This window comes from Ptychodera flava, chromosome 16, assembly GCF_041260155.1.
Source record: "Ptychodera flava strain L36383 chromosome 16, AS_Pfla_20210202, whole genome shotgun sequence".
NCBI lineage: Eukaryota > Metazoa > Hemichordata > Enteropneusta > Ptychoderidae > Ptychodera > Ptychodera flava.
The window spans coordinates 21,059,439-21,073,456 of NC_091943.1; the positions used below are offsets into that span (position 1 = coordinate 21,059,439).

General features: G+C 37.6%; 1 protein-coding gene across 1 annotated transcript; it reads left to right on the forward strand.

Annotated features, from left to right (window-relative positions):
• The first annotated feature begins 6,629 nt into the window (after positions 1-6,629).
• LOC139114277 (nmrA-like family domain-containing protein 1) lies at positions 6,630-13,628 on the forward strand. The gene is made up of 4 exons (XM_070675879.1): positions 6,630-6,761; positions 9,628-10,157; positions 10,470-10,663; positions 11,890-13,628. Exons 2-4 carry the CDS (start codon positions 9,638-9,640, stop codon positions 12,076-12,078), a joined length of 903 nt encoding a protein of 300 aa, XP_070531980.1. The 5' UTR covers positions 6,630-6,761; positions 9,628-9,637; the 3' UTR covers positions 12,079-13,628.
• Positions 13,629-14,018: the final 390 nt, after the last annotated feature.

Below are 14,018 nucleotides of genomic sequence, written 5' to 3' on the forward strand. Positions count from 1 at the left end.
AAAGACGTGCAGCTGCTAATGTTGCAAACTGAAATGAACCTTGTAGCGTCGAAATGTGTCCCTTGAACCAGCTAACCAAAGGTCACTATCCTGAAGTGAACTGACTGAGTGAATCGTATTGTTTGCACTGGTAAAAAGAGACCTTTTTATCTCCATCGCAGGATTTGAAAATGACATCAATGCTTTTTCAGATATTATCCACTGTATCACTTCCTATGTGAAATACACAATTTGGAATATTAGAAATTCAGTTTCTCTTGATGGGATTAAAGCTACCCTCCAATCATGTGTTATGAAACTCAAATGCTATCTATCTTCATGGACGAATATGATGAACAAAGTTGATGATTTTACGATCAAGTTTCCAAGCCTTCTTAGACTTTAAGGTACAGGATGCGTCTTAAAACCATTCCTACGGTGATATTATTTGACTGACATTATTTTTCATAAATGTTGACATACATTTCTCCGAAAGATCTGCCAGTCAGAAGGCATCATGGGAACCTATCAACAATTTTATATACTCACCATATACTTTACTTCAAGTGCAATGGTACTGAAATATTTTAAGGTCTTAACTTTGTAATATCCACATGACGTTGTAACACTTTCCTGCAGCTGGATGTCAAGTGTTGATCATCTTTTGTTGCCGATAACTTTGCATGTACATTTGATAATTCACTCAAACCGTTTGCGAAATTCGTCTGCATAAAAACAACTGCTGACGGACTGTGATCTGAACGTGGCATTCGAAATGAACACTCTGAACAGGAAATGGATGACTGCTTGAGAAAGTTCGTAATCAGTTCCACATGTTGCTTTTAACTATGCCCGCTAGTAAAGTAGCATGCGCCTCAAAAGTGAAAAAAAGACTTGAACTTTTGCCCAAACACCGTGCAAAGTTTGGTACAAGAGATGTTATAAAAAGGGTGCCAGCGGGGAGCGCCGAAAATGAAAAGTAAAGACTAGACGTAACCGTCTGTTGGATTAATTTCAACTCTACATCTGCTGGCAATCTTCTTTTTTCACTTTTTCTGTCATCCTTCACTGGTATTTTTTCTTCAAACAAGGCAGCCTTTCGGAATCTTTTTTTTCAAAAGTCTTCCAGACCTCCACCCCTCCCAAGATATCAAATGGTTTACCTCTAATTGGAAAGAATGGATTAAACCAGTGTTTTCACACTTACGTGGAAACTTGTGAACGGTGCCGTTTCTTCTGCTTTGAATTCACATAAACGCTGAATCGCCCTTCCGTGAAATTATCATCAGAAAAATGCACTATGGATAAGAATAAATGAAGTATTTAGGAGGCAAAAACTAGATGCAGATCAAAGCTCCGTGTGAGTCTGTAAGAATAATCAATCTGATTAAAATCAGATGTAGAGTACGGCGACGTCTTCTTATGCGTATGCGGTATTCTCTCGTTGTCGCCTCTCACTAGATCAGATTGTAAGAATAATTTAAAAACTATCTACTGTTGATTGACCAATCAGAGTGCTCAATTCAGGGTGTTTTATCTACTCGTAAAGCCTTGGTCACCAAATTCCAGAAACCAATGACAGCGCCATAGTAAAGTACTGTCCAATCAAAAGTGAACATGTCATATTCTGTAGACATCTGGTACGTTTTAATATTCAAATTTGGTAACACAGCGGAAACCAGCTGCAACACAAAATCTGCTGTGGTACAAACATAAACTAATGTGCCCCAGGGCATTTAAACTAATGTGCCCTAGGGCATTTATAGGATGTTCCATTACATTGGAAGGCTATTTCACAAATAAAAGTTTTAATTCATATCCTAAACATGTTACATTGACAAAGGGGACGGTTGACGTAAACACATTGAAAACGAAAATATATCAGTTAGGGGCGATAGTTTTTAAGTCGGATAAAACCCTCGTACTCGGGCTCTTCTGGTATATAAAGTCCAACCCTACGATAAAATGTCTCGGCCTGCGGCCTCGACATTTTATAGTTGGGTTGGACTTTATATACCAGAAGAGCCCTCGTACTCGGGCTTTATCCTATACATGACGAGGCGCGTGACGATAGTTATCTAGAAAAAAAGCGTGCTTTTAATACCTTACAGTGAAAAAAATATGCTTGACTCGTTTAGGAATACCGTCCATGAGAATCAAAGCGTTATCCGAAAAATGCATGTGAATAAGTAATCAGGGAAGTTGGTTAACGCAACTTTCTGATGAATTACTACCAGATTACGGAATTTCAGCAACCGATACTGAATCATCAAAATTCTTTTCAAAAATAAACATGCTGTTCAAAGCACCATGATGGTCATCTTAAACGTTTTAGGCTAGGGTGAGAGTTCACATATTTCGCAACAGCAGACGATTTTTTGAGCAGGGGAAGTTCACTGCAGTGGTCACGTGACATCATATTTTTATTATTCTTGGCAACGGCGGTGACTCCATTGTACGTTCACAAAACATGAAAGTTAAACGAAATACCAAAGTAAAAACACCAGCAAAAAATTCAAACATCTAGATTTGTGATGATTTGTACCTTTTCGACTTTACATTATTTTTTTCAAGCTATCTCACCATCTCGCTTTAGACAACACATATCGAGTAATAGTGTACTTTGCAATAAATAAGGCTACATCAGGTAGCATTTATAGGAACCTAGCCAACGTAATGATTATGAATCGTATTACCTTTTATGACATATCTTCACAAAATTATTGAATTACCTAAATGTCCCGACGAATCAAATATACTTGTAGCTGTTCTGTACGGGTACATTTTTATGTTACGCATGTCATTGCCATTTTCTGTGTATTTAGATCGAGACATACTTACGCATGCATGTTGACCATTATATGCCTCAGAACTGCAAAATGTGTTTAATGAATTTTGAAATACTGACTATATGCTAATGCAAATAGAGATACTTCGAGATCTTGGAGACAAAGCCTGAGCCGATATAGAAAACATAAAATATGAAACCCTACACCTTGTAAGTAAAGGTCTTGAAAAGAACACATTTTTCGCCAGAGTGTGAGGGATACTACCATTTAAAAATTAAAGTAGATTGAACTGATTTCTTCTGTCTGGAGATTGCAGGATGCATGAAACTTAAGTAGCAGATATCATTACTTTGTACTTGAAGTAATTAGTGTTATCATTCATAACGCTCTGCTTTAGCATCGAGCACTGTAATTTCCCACGAGGACATATGTATACTTATATATATATATATATATATATATATATATATATATATATATATATATATATATATATATATATATATCTTTGTATATATAATATATCTTTGTACTTGAAGTAATTTGTGATATATAAGTATATTATATGTTATATATGTATATACACAAAGATACATATATATACTTATATATCACAATTACTTCAAGTACAAAGATATATTATATATACAAAGATATATATATATATATATATATATATATATATATATATATAATATATATATATATATATATATATATATATATATACAAAATGTATACAATGTGCCCTCCCGGTTATCACCATAATGGCTTTATGGCAACCTCTGAACTTGGGCACAGAGAGTATGGTTACACATTGTTGAGGATTGAAAATATGGACTCACTAGCTACCTCAATGAAAGGGACAGAAGTTACAGGAATTTCTCTCCTGACGAATTTAGACAAGATCTTTCAAGAAAACCATGAAATGAAGTTTAAGATTGTGTAGATGATGTAAATGAAGCTTATTGTACCTTTGTTTCAATTTTTAAACAATGCTGTGATAGGCATGCTCCAATCGTCACACGTTCAATGAAATCAATGTTGAAACTCAAACCTTGGATAACTAAGTCAATGAAGAATTCAATTAACAAAAAGCATTATTTATTTGGAGAGGTTATCAAATCAGGTTATGATTCTGACAAAGTTAAACAATATAAGCGTTATAGAAATTTACTAACAACCATCTTAAGGACTGCAAAACGAGACTATTATGCTTCCCTTTTCTGGGAAAATCATAACAATTCAAGACAACCTGGAATATCGTAAATGATGTACTTTCCTCTCACAAACGGAAGCCAAACGCATATTTACCTGACCATATCACTGTTAATGCAGATGATGGTACAGCTTTAACGTATAGAAACACTGAAGGTATCTTGAATTGTTTTAATGAATTTTTCACAAACGTTGGACCAACTCTAGCTAGCAAAATTGATTCTTCTAAGACATCGTATTTGGATTTTCTCTCTCAGTTTTCATTCTCTTTTTTCCTTTACCCAACAACAGAATGTGAGGTTCTCAACTTATTGAAAGGGATTGATATGAAAAAGGCTTCTGGTTATGATAACATCTCTGCGAAGCTAGTAGTGAACGCAGCTGAATATATTGCTGGTCCTCTCTGCCACATTTTCAATTTGTCATTTGCAACAGCGAAATTTCCCAATGCTCTCAAGTTGGCAAGAGTTGTACCGATCTTCAAAAAGGGTTCTAAAGAGAATCCAGGAAATTATCGTCCTATTTCAGTGTTACCTCTTATAAGCAAATTCTTGAAAAGGTTGTAAATAATCGGTTGGTGAATTATTTAAACAAGTACAATCTTCTGTATAAGCATCAGTATGGTTTTCGAGAGAAACACAGTGCAAAGCTATCTCTTATTAATTTACTGAATGATTTGACGTGTCAAATTGATCGTGGAAATACTACAATTGGTATATTTTTAGATTTTTCTACAAACTTCAACATTATGGCATGAGAGGAAATCCTTTACTCTGGTTTACAGACTACTTAAATCAAAGATCTCAATATGTGTGTGTTGATGGTATCAATTCTGATAAGTTGACTGTCACCTGTGGAGTTCCTCAGGGGTCAATACTTGGTCCCACACTTTTTCTGATTTATATTAATGACCTTCCGATTTCATCTGATTTTTTCGATTTTCATCTTTTTGCGGATGACTCAAACCTTTTTCATAGTTATTGAAAAGACATTGATCACATTGACCTGTCACTAGTAGGACATCACTTAAACAATGTCACACGTTGGTGCGATGCAAATAGGCTTACTATAAATATCAATAAGACAAACTATGTAGTTTTCCACCAAAAACGCAGAACTGTGTATTTACACGATGAATTGTGTGTGAAAAATCAACCTTTGAATCGGTGTCATCAAGCGTCATTTGTTGGGGTAATTATTGATGAATACCTTACATGGAAACCACATATTACCGAGGTAAATGAAGTAATTAAGAGGAAAGCTGGTATACTGTTTAGATTAAGAACTTTTGTACCGAAAAGTATTCTATTGTTGTTGTACAAGTCATTTATCCAACCATATATTACGTATGGCTTAGAAGTTTGGGGAAATACGTTTTCATCATATCTAAAACAATTTACATTATGCAAAAAATGTGCATGAGATGTATCACATTTTCTGAATTCAGAGCGCCATCTTCTCGTTTGTTTTATGAACTACGTATTTTAGATGTTAATAAGCTTTACAAATTACTTGTCTGTACTTTCATGTTTGATTTACATCATCAAAATGTACCCCATCCACTATCAGATTACTTCCAAGTTGTAGATCACTGCTATGATACACGTCAACAGTCAGCCATGACTTTAGTACTCCCTAGAATGTATACTTCTGCAGGTCAATCCTCAATATCCTACACAGGTGCGAAATTATGGAACACTTTACCGAATCGTATCAAATCCTTAACTTCCAGGTGGAAGTTCATAAGGGACCTAATAGATCACCTTCTACAAGAATATCTTGGTCCAAATTAAGTTTATTATTTCAACCAAGAGTTAAGGCAAGTCGTATAGAATGACAGACTATGTATTTTGTTTTTCCTTCTTTCTTTATACAAGAGTTTTCACCATTCACCAGACAGAAGCCTAACATGCTTAATAACGTAATATATTACTGAGTAAGCGGGGCTAGGCTTGACTAGCGTAAAGCTATATTTCTAGCTCCATATTGCCAATGTACCATTTGCAACTTCTCTTTTTCTCATTGCCTTTTTGATGCATAATAATATGGCAATAAAATGATGATGATGATGATGATGATGATGATGATGATGATGATATATATTATATATATATATATATATATATATATATATATATATATATATATATATATATATATAGATATATATTATAAAACCTTATATGTCCTCCTGGGAAATTACAGTGCTCGATGCTAAGCAGAGCGTAATTTCTGAAGATTGCAGGTGCTTGAAACTTAGGGAACAGATTTCATTACTTTCTACTTTAAGTAATTTGTGATATATATATATATATATATATATATATATATATATATATATATATATATATATATATATATCACAAATTACAACTATTATTACTCTATCTGAGGATTGCATGATGCATGAAACTTAAGTAATAGATTTCATTACTTTGTACTTGAAGTAATGTGTTTATTTATATATAATATATATATATATATATATATATATATTATATATATATATATATATATATATATACAGGCTTAACAAATATTTCTGAATGAATTTCCAGCATGTACATGAGTGTACCCTCCTGGTTCTATACGCTGCAAGTCGACCGAGCTGAACCCTCGTTACTTCGATACGTTATCGATCGGCGCGTGCGCACATGACACCGGTTGCTTGTGTTGAACGGGCGCCTTGGCTATATCAGTTCCTCCATCTTAGGGTCTTTAGCAAACGAGTGCTTTTGTACTAAACACACTGAGCTCAATTTGCCGCGTTCCAAGGTAAGTGAATCCGGTAAAAAAAGTCATTTTCTCGTGTTTAATAATTGCGCGTAAACACCTGCGGTCGGAAGTGGAGTCTTGGACATAAGCCGATATTTCCATATACCTTCGAACAACAACTTAATCCAATATCAGACCTCGTTAATTGCTTTCAAATAAGTGTGACATTATTCGACTCCACCATAACCGAATATTCTCTGTCGGCGGAATATTAGAGTCTGTTGGTTTTAGTAAGCAAGGTCTACCGACGGAAGAAATACTCGTAACTCTGAATATAACGCGTCTTTTACGTACATTTGAAGGTCTTGTCGTCAAAACGTCACTGAGTTCAATGCAGCTTGTTAGCAATAGGTTCAGGTGCAATTTGGGCCTGGAAACGGTTTTAAAATGCCCTGTACAGGAAGCTAATATACTTGTTTTCAGGCCATTATTAGTAATTCTCCATGTGGACTGTTTTGAACGTATTCTGTGTTGAAGCAAACTAGCCTTGATATACTGCCAGTATATTATTGTACCTGTCGAGTGGAAGCTGGCATTGTTATAGCGTTGGCTGCTGCTACGCAACGGCCCTGCTAATGAATGCCCGTGTGAGGAAACAGCCGCTCGTAACCCGCGGTGTATGCACACAAACACATACACAGTTTAGCAATTTAAATTTCTACACAGATATACTGTGTTCGCGTTCCGCCCTGGGGCGTTGGAACTGTCAGTTTTATAAAGCTTACTTGCAAGCTCTGTTGAGTCGGTTATGATCCGTATTTGTGATGTTTGTTCTAAGTTACCTCTTAAACTATGCACGACGCGGTAAGTACGTCGTGTGGCACTCCAGACAGCTATATTGACTTTTCAAATTTGCTGTGTGGTGTAATATTAACTCTTTTCCGGATCTTATTTTGACAACAGAAACCAAACAAACTAGCGCTGTATGTTTGCTAATTGCCCACAATCATTATTCATTCGAGAGGGAGACATTTTAATTCGTGAATATTTCGCCAATCGTGAACAGCAGCGTTCGCGTTTTGGCCTCGCTATTGTTAATAAACAATCGTGACAAATAAGTCCAATTGGACCTCGCTGACTTCGACCCCTTTTTATAGACTCTATGGAGATTGCTCCGTCGTTCACGGGTCAGTGATCTCAATTGTAGCTCCTAAACAACACAATGGCCGTCCCACCCCAAACTTCGTATAAACCAAAACACCTGTTGATCGGAACAAGAATACATGGAGCGCAAACTCGAGAGCGTCTTTCATTGAGGTGCTAGAATGTGAGGTCTTTTAAAGCACGGTCCGTTTTTAAAGCAGGCCTGCCAGGGTGGTTGGTGCGTGTATTGACGGCTAAATGCATAATTTGATGTAATCGAACCGACAATCGACCTGAATTTCAGCCCAGACCGCTTGGGTAACACGGAAACCCATTTGGCATGCAGGCGAGAACGTTCCTGAAACTTAATCACATCTAAAGTTCATGGAGGGACGGTGGTTTAGCAAAGAGCGACACCAGGGGGAATGTTGAACGCCATGAAAAGCTGGACGTAACTCAGGGATGAAACGCCTAGTCAAGAAAACAATTTATGTTGACCCCGCTCAATGAAATCCCCAAGGGATATGCTAAAATACGCATGCCAAAAGTACCTGTTATCCAGCATTTCTATCGGGAATGGGTGAACAGAAAGCGACGGTTCTAGTGGAGCTGTTAAACGTGGCTTCGACGATAGGGGAAGCATTTGCTACGCTTACACGCTCAACTTATACATAGAAAACACACACATACACATAGATTATTTTATATCATGATTCAATCATTGAATTCGTTCGAATCAATCAACAGATCCTTCTGAAAAGAGCCTCATATTTTATTGAAAATTTCAAGTTGGTTGTGCAAAATGCTTTACAAAACTACAAATAAATGTCTGTCTGTGAGAAAGCATTGAAATTTTATGTACGTTGACAATATCTTTAAATTATGAGAAATAGAATAGAAAAGTATAATAAAGTTGTTAAGGTGAAGTACTACGAATTACGTCAAAATTAAGTTGTGGTGTCATTTTCTTGAAACTTTGCACAAATATTCTTGGAAGTTGTGCAAGTGCAAAAATGAAATAAAAAATGGGGGTCACCACGCTCGTTTCCATGGAAACGGACGTTAAAATGGCGTCGTTAGAAATAAATAAAAATGATATAATTCACTTAAACTAAAGAAAGCAATTATAAAACGCTTAGCAAATGAGTTAATTTTAATAAATAACAAGACTTCAGATCCATATCTATCGAATGTATAGTTTTCATGATGTTTGTGAAGATATTTTAACATAAGTATCGATTACAAAATGACGATATCGAAATTATATCACTACATAATTTTCGAACTTTCTTCCTGTCGCTTTGAATGGTGTCATTTTGACCAAACTTTGCGAATAAACTCCTGACATAATACCATTTAGTTTACACTTTTAATAAAAGGGTGTCACCACGCTACTTTTTACAATATCTCCAGGTGAATGGGTAATTTGCGCCATATAAATGGGAGAGAAATGTTAAGTTTCGCTCATATTGAATAAAAACCAGCTTCCTAGGGGGTCAAAATATGACAAGGTTATAGGTCACATGTATTTCTAAGACACTGGGTCAAAAAATTAGGTAAAAGCGCAATTTCAACAATGACAGGTGATGTTAAATACATGCGCTACAAAATAACCCATTTGCGGCAGGCTGGAGTTAAATCTGCGCAGAAACGTTCTAAAGCGTGTGCGCGTCCGAATTCGTCGCCCTTTACCTTAAGCATCTCAATCGAAGGGATGTGCATGCTACATTTCATCTGCATAGTGTTCAAATTAATTTTTGTGTTCTTCTCTTAATTTTAACAGCACGAAAACCATGTCGAAGGTCATTGTAGTGTTCGGAGCCACCGGCGCTCAAGGCGGGTCAGTTGCGAGAGCTCTCCTCTGCGACCCGCAGTACAAAGTGCGTGCCGTCACTCGTGACCCAAACTCACCGGCAGCCGGCGCGCTTGCCGCTCAGGGGGCCGAGGTCGTGTGTGCGGAGTACGGCAACAAGGAGAGCCTGGCGCGCGCCTTGGAGGGCGCCTACGGCTGCTTCGTCGTCACAAAGTCGCAGTTCGGGGTTCCCAACTTCGAAGAGATCGAAGTCAAACAAGGGGAGAACATTGCCGACGTGTGCGCAGTGTTGAGGGTGCAGCATGTCGTGTTTTCACTGAAACCTCACGTCAGGAAGGTAATCGGAATAGTCTCAAGACATTGCGATGCCAAGGCCAGGATAGAAGATTACATGAATGAACTTAACTTACCTTTGACTTCTGTCATCGTTCCATTTACCTTTGAAAACTTCCTGGGTACTTTCAAACCGAGAACAGTAGACTTTCAACGAACGAGATTAGGTAAGTTTGGGCCAACTCTTCAATATTTAATACTTATGTGGACATTTTTGTCTAAGGGCCTGTTTTTTTGGTCCCCTCCAATGAATATGTATATCTATCTATCTATCTATCTATCTATCTATCTATCTATCTATCTATCTCGATCTGTCTGCCTGTCTGTCTGCCTGTCTACCTGTCTGTCTGTCTGTCAATACCGTAAAACTTTTCCGTACGTTTTCTCACCACGGAGTTGTGTGTTCCTGGAGCCTAGAACGTACCAATTACCTCGGCAACGAGCGAGAACAATGACTCATCTTCCAATTTCCAATACAGAAATCCCGATGGGAGAGATCCCTCTGGATGCAATGTCGGTTGATCAGCTTGGAGACTGTGTGAAGACCATATTCAACAACCCTTCTGTCTACATCAGCAAGACACTGGCTTTGTCTGCTGACAAGCTCACCATCAGAGAGTACGCCGCCACGCTGAGTCGCTACAGCAGGCCATACATCGTTAGGGACGCACAGGTAACGTGTGATTGTATTCTGTCGTATCCTAAAAATAGTGTAGAATCTATGATTTTGTATAAATGTATATTATCACAGAATAATGGGAAATAATTCAGCTAGCTCTTGTTCTCCTATAGAATCATGGACACGTTTAGGCCAAAAAAAAAAAGAAATGTTTCTGGTCAGGTCCTTCTTTAAAAAATGGTGCGGCGACGCGCATTTTATTTTTTTTTATTTTTTATTTTTTTTCTCTCAAGGGAGGGAGGAGGGTCAGTTTTATAGTTTTATCAATATAGTCACATATATACTGTTTATGCAGTCACTGATCATGCCCCCCAAAGAATTTTCTCTTTCTCTTCAGCCATTTTGGTTTGGTGTCAGCCACGGCCGCCGGACATAAACAGAAAAAAAAAAGGTGACGCGCTGTTGTTCAAGTGACGCGCGCGCTGACCAGAAACATTTCTTTTTCTTTTTTTGGCCTTATCGAATATTTTTATCTCCATCGTGTTGATGTCAACATTCGTTTGACATGGACTCCGGATCCGAGTCCTACCGGCACGCCTATGTAATTCACATTTAAACATACGTATATTATTAGGCCAGGGCAAGTAAATTCTATGTTTTGCGGCTACTCAAAAATTAAAAAGGTAAGCAGGTAAGCGGTCAAAAAATACAAAATGTGCCATTATGTGTCAGTTTTCTGACGCAACTTACTCATTCCTGTAACTACATACTCCTAGAAGATACAATTATACTTCACCACATGGTTCCAATGGTTGTAATTTGACTGCTGTTTACTAAGGAACTATTTTGTTGCAATGTGAAAGTCACGGCTTTATTTTGTGACAGAAGATAGTCAACAATGGAAAATCCAGCTAGAAAAGTGTGTAGGTTTTTTTCGCTGAGAAAACCTCCGAAAAGCTGCTAACGTGTAGAAGTGAAACAAAGAATTTACTTACCCTGGCCTTGGCGAATAGGTCGGAACAAGTCAGTCCAGGCTCCTTCAAATATTATTATCGTGGCGTATTGCTGTGAAGTGTAATGGAGGAACTGTGCCTGAACAGTTTTAGCGCAAAAACACTTGAGATGAAAAACATTGATAATTGGCAATTGAAAATAAAACCAATGGCATATGCAAATAGACGATTTTGTTCCGAAAAGGGATACGCAACGGGAAAAATCTACACATTTTATGCATAGACTGATCTGTGAATGATCGTACTTTCTTTCGATGCCTCTTTCAGCTAACAACTGACGACTTCCGAAGAATCGAACGAGAGGCGGCGGAGGACTATGGCAACATGTTCGAGTTTTTCCAGCGGGTCGATCAACGTCACAACATGAGAGTGACGAAAGCATTAAATCCACAAATCAAAACTTTTGACGAGTGGGTCCGGGAAAACGTGGCAAGAATTCAGTCTGCTCTGCGATAGTGCTGCTTTCTTTCTTCATCACACCTTATTTAAAGTTCTGCATTTTGGAATATGCCATCTTCGTATAAAATGTAATCTTTCCTGCTACACTTGCAACTGAGACCAATGACAGTTCTCAGAGCCCCCCCCCCCCCCCCCCCCCGCCACGGTTTAAGGTAGTGTGCGCCTCTTGGGCAATATTCGGACTCCCAATTTTTACAATACTTCTCTGACCAACCGCTTATATGGGCTCATTTTGAAGCTCCAGAAGTAAGTATAATTGCCAACCTTTTTGTGAAAATCGAAAATTTAATTTTCCCCATGCACTGACTTGACACGGGGATGGCGGCCATTTTGGATTTCAGATATCGGCAAATTTAAGATAATTTTATATCTCTTGTACCCAAAATTTGTAGGGTGACGCCAGATTTACATTGTTTATTTTGGAAGAGAATAGTTTGAAGCTTCGTCGAGGAAAGTTTGATCAAAAGTTTAAAAATCTTTCACTTTCGAGGCGTATACTACCTTCAAGTTAATTACTCACAACGTGTATGTGCTCATAATGACCATGATATTGGCTAAACATATAATATATTATCAGATTCTTAATTATGCAATATTACGACACGTAGCAATTCTTTGATACCATGGTAATTTTTCATTAGTTTCCTTTTTATGAAAATCTTCTTTTCCATTATGGTGACCAGCTTCTCATAGACAAGATGGTGTATGAACAATATCATGTGTAATCTATCGATCCGGAGAACACGCGACTACTCTGAGCCAATTAATGCTGCTCTGGCTTTAGATGAAACTGAAAAGAACTCCGTTCAATTCCATTGGCTAGATATGTTCTACTTTCACCCTGGCATCTTACGATTTATTGCATGCTGACATAAGTGAACATCACGCAGGGCTTCGTCTTAACAAGACCTGGTGATTTTATCGTTCTTTGTTTTGCCATTTTCGCAAACTTGAGAAACATCACTGATTTTGTTCGACGGTGAATACACTTCCAGTTAAAAAAAACAGTAAATGATCATGAGTGAGAAATGGTTGGACCGCAGAACATCCCTACAGATGGAAGAATGTATACTGTTCTGATGTCGCGTCTTCTGTCGATGCCGGGAAAGGGGCAGCAGATTTTCCCGACAGTTTCCCTGATTTTGATTCATTAACACCCATGCAAGGCCGGAAGTAAATCCCGTAACTTTAGGATATTTTGTGCACAAGACCTAAAATTTTAGAAAAAAAATCTCTCTTTAAGTTTCTGGTGAAATATGGTGTTATCAGCATTTGTGTGTCTGTATGTGTGTGTGTGTGTGTGTGTGTGTGTGAGAGAGAGAGAGAGAGAGAGAGAGAGAGAGAGAGAGAGAGAGAGAGACTGTATGTTTTGAGTCCGTCCAAATACACAGCATTCATCATTGGATGGTGTGAAGTTTTCAAAATTCAATTTAGGTGACAGTCGTTAAATCCACTATTTGCCAAACACATTGTACATGTTTATTGAGATCTTAAGCGCACTACTGTTCAAAGAAAGTGAATAAAACCATTTTTTTGTAAAAAAAAGACTTACGTTTGTCCGATTTTGCCCATCATGAAATTTTCTCTATGGCCTATCTTCTATTACAATATCGCTGTCTATGACAGACACGTCTCTTTCGTCAAACGTCGAGGACAAAGAGAGTATTATATAAATAAATACACCGTTACGACCGGTTAATTCTGACCAGACCAATTAAAAAGTTTTTTAAATATTGCAGAACGGAAAGAAAGCTCAACAACCCTGATCAAATACCGAAGTAATTTTATTAATACCATTAATATTCCACAAGTATTCATCTATTTTACGCAGACGGCGTATTCACGGGGCAATATTGACTGTGAAGCCAACATTTGGTCGAACGATGGCACTTTGTCCTCGACATAGACTCCCAACTCGATCTTTTTCCCTGTTTGTT

What these genes read in the sequence shown, in the direction of transcription:
- LOC139114277 (XM_070675879.1), top strand. Translation starts at nt 9,638, where the DNA reads ATGTCGAAGGTCATTGTAGTGTTCGGAGCCACCGGCGCTCAAGGCGGG. An exon ending in CTTTCAACGAACGAGATTAG is followed by an intron (nt 10,158 to 10,469) that starts GTAAGTTTGGGC and finishes TTTCCAATACAG; the next exon opens with AAATCCCGATGGGAGAGATC. An exon ending in ACATCGTTAGGGACGCACAG is followed by an intron (nt 10,664 to 11,889) that starts GTAACGTGTGAT and finishes TGCCTCTTTCAG; the next exon opens with CTAACAACTGACGACTTCCG.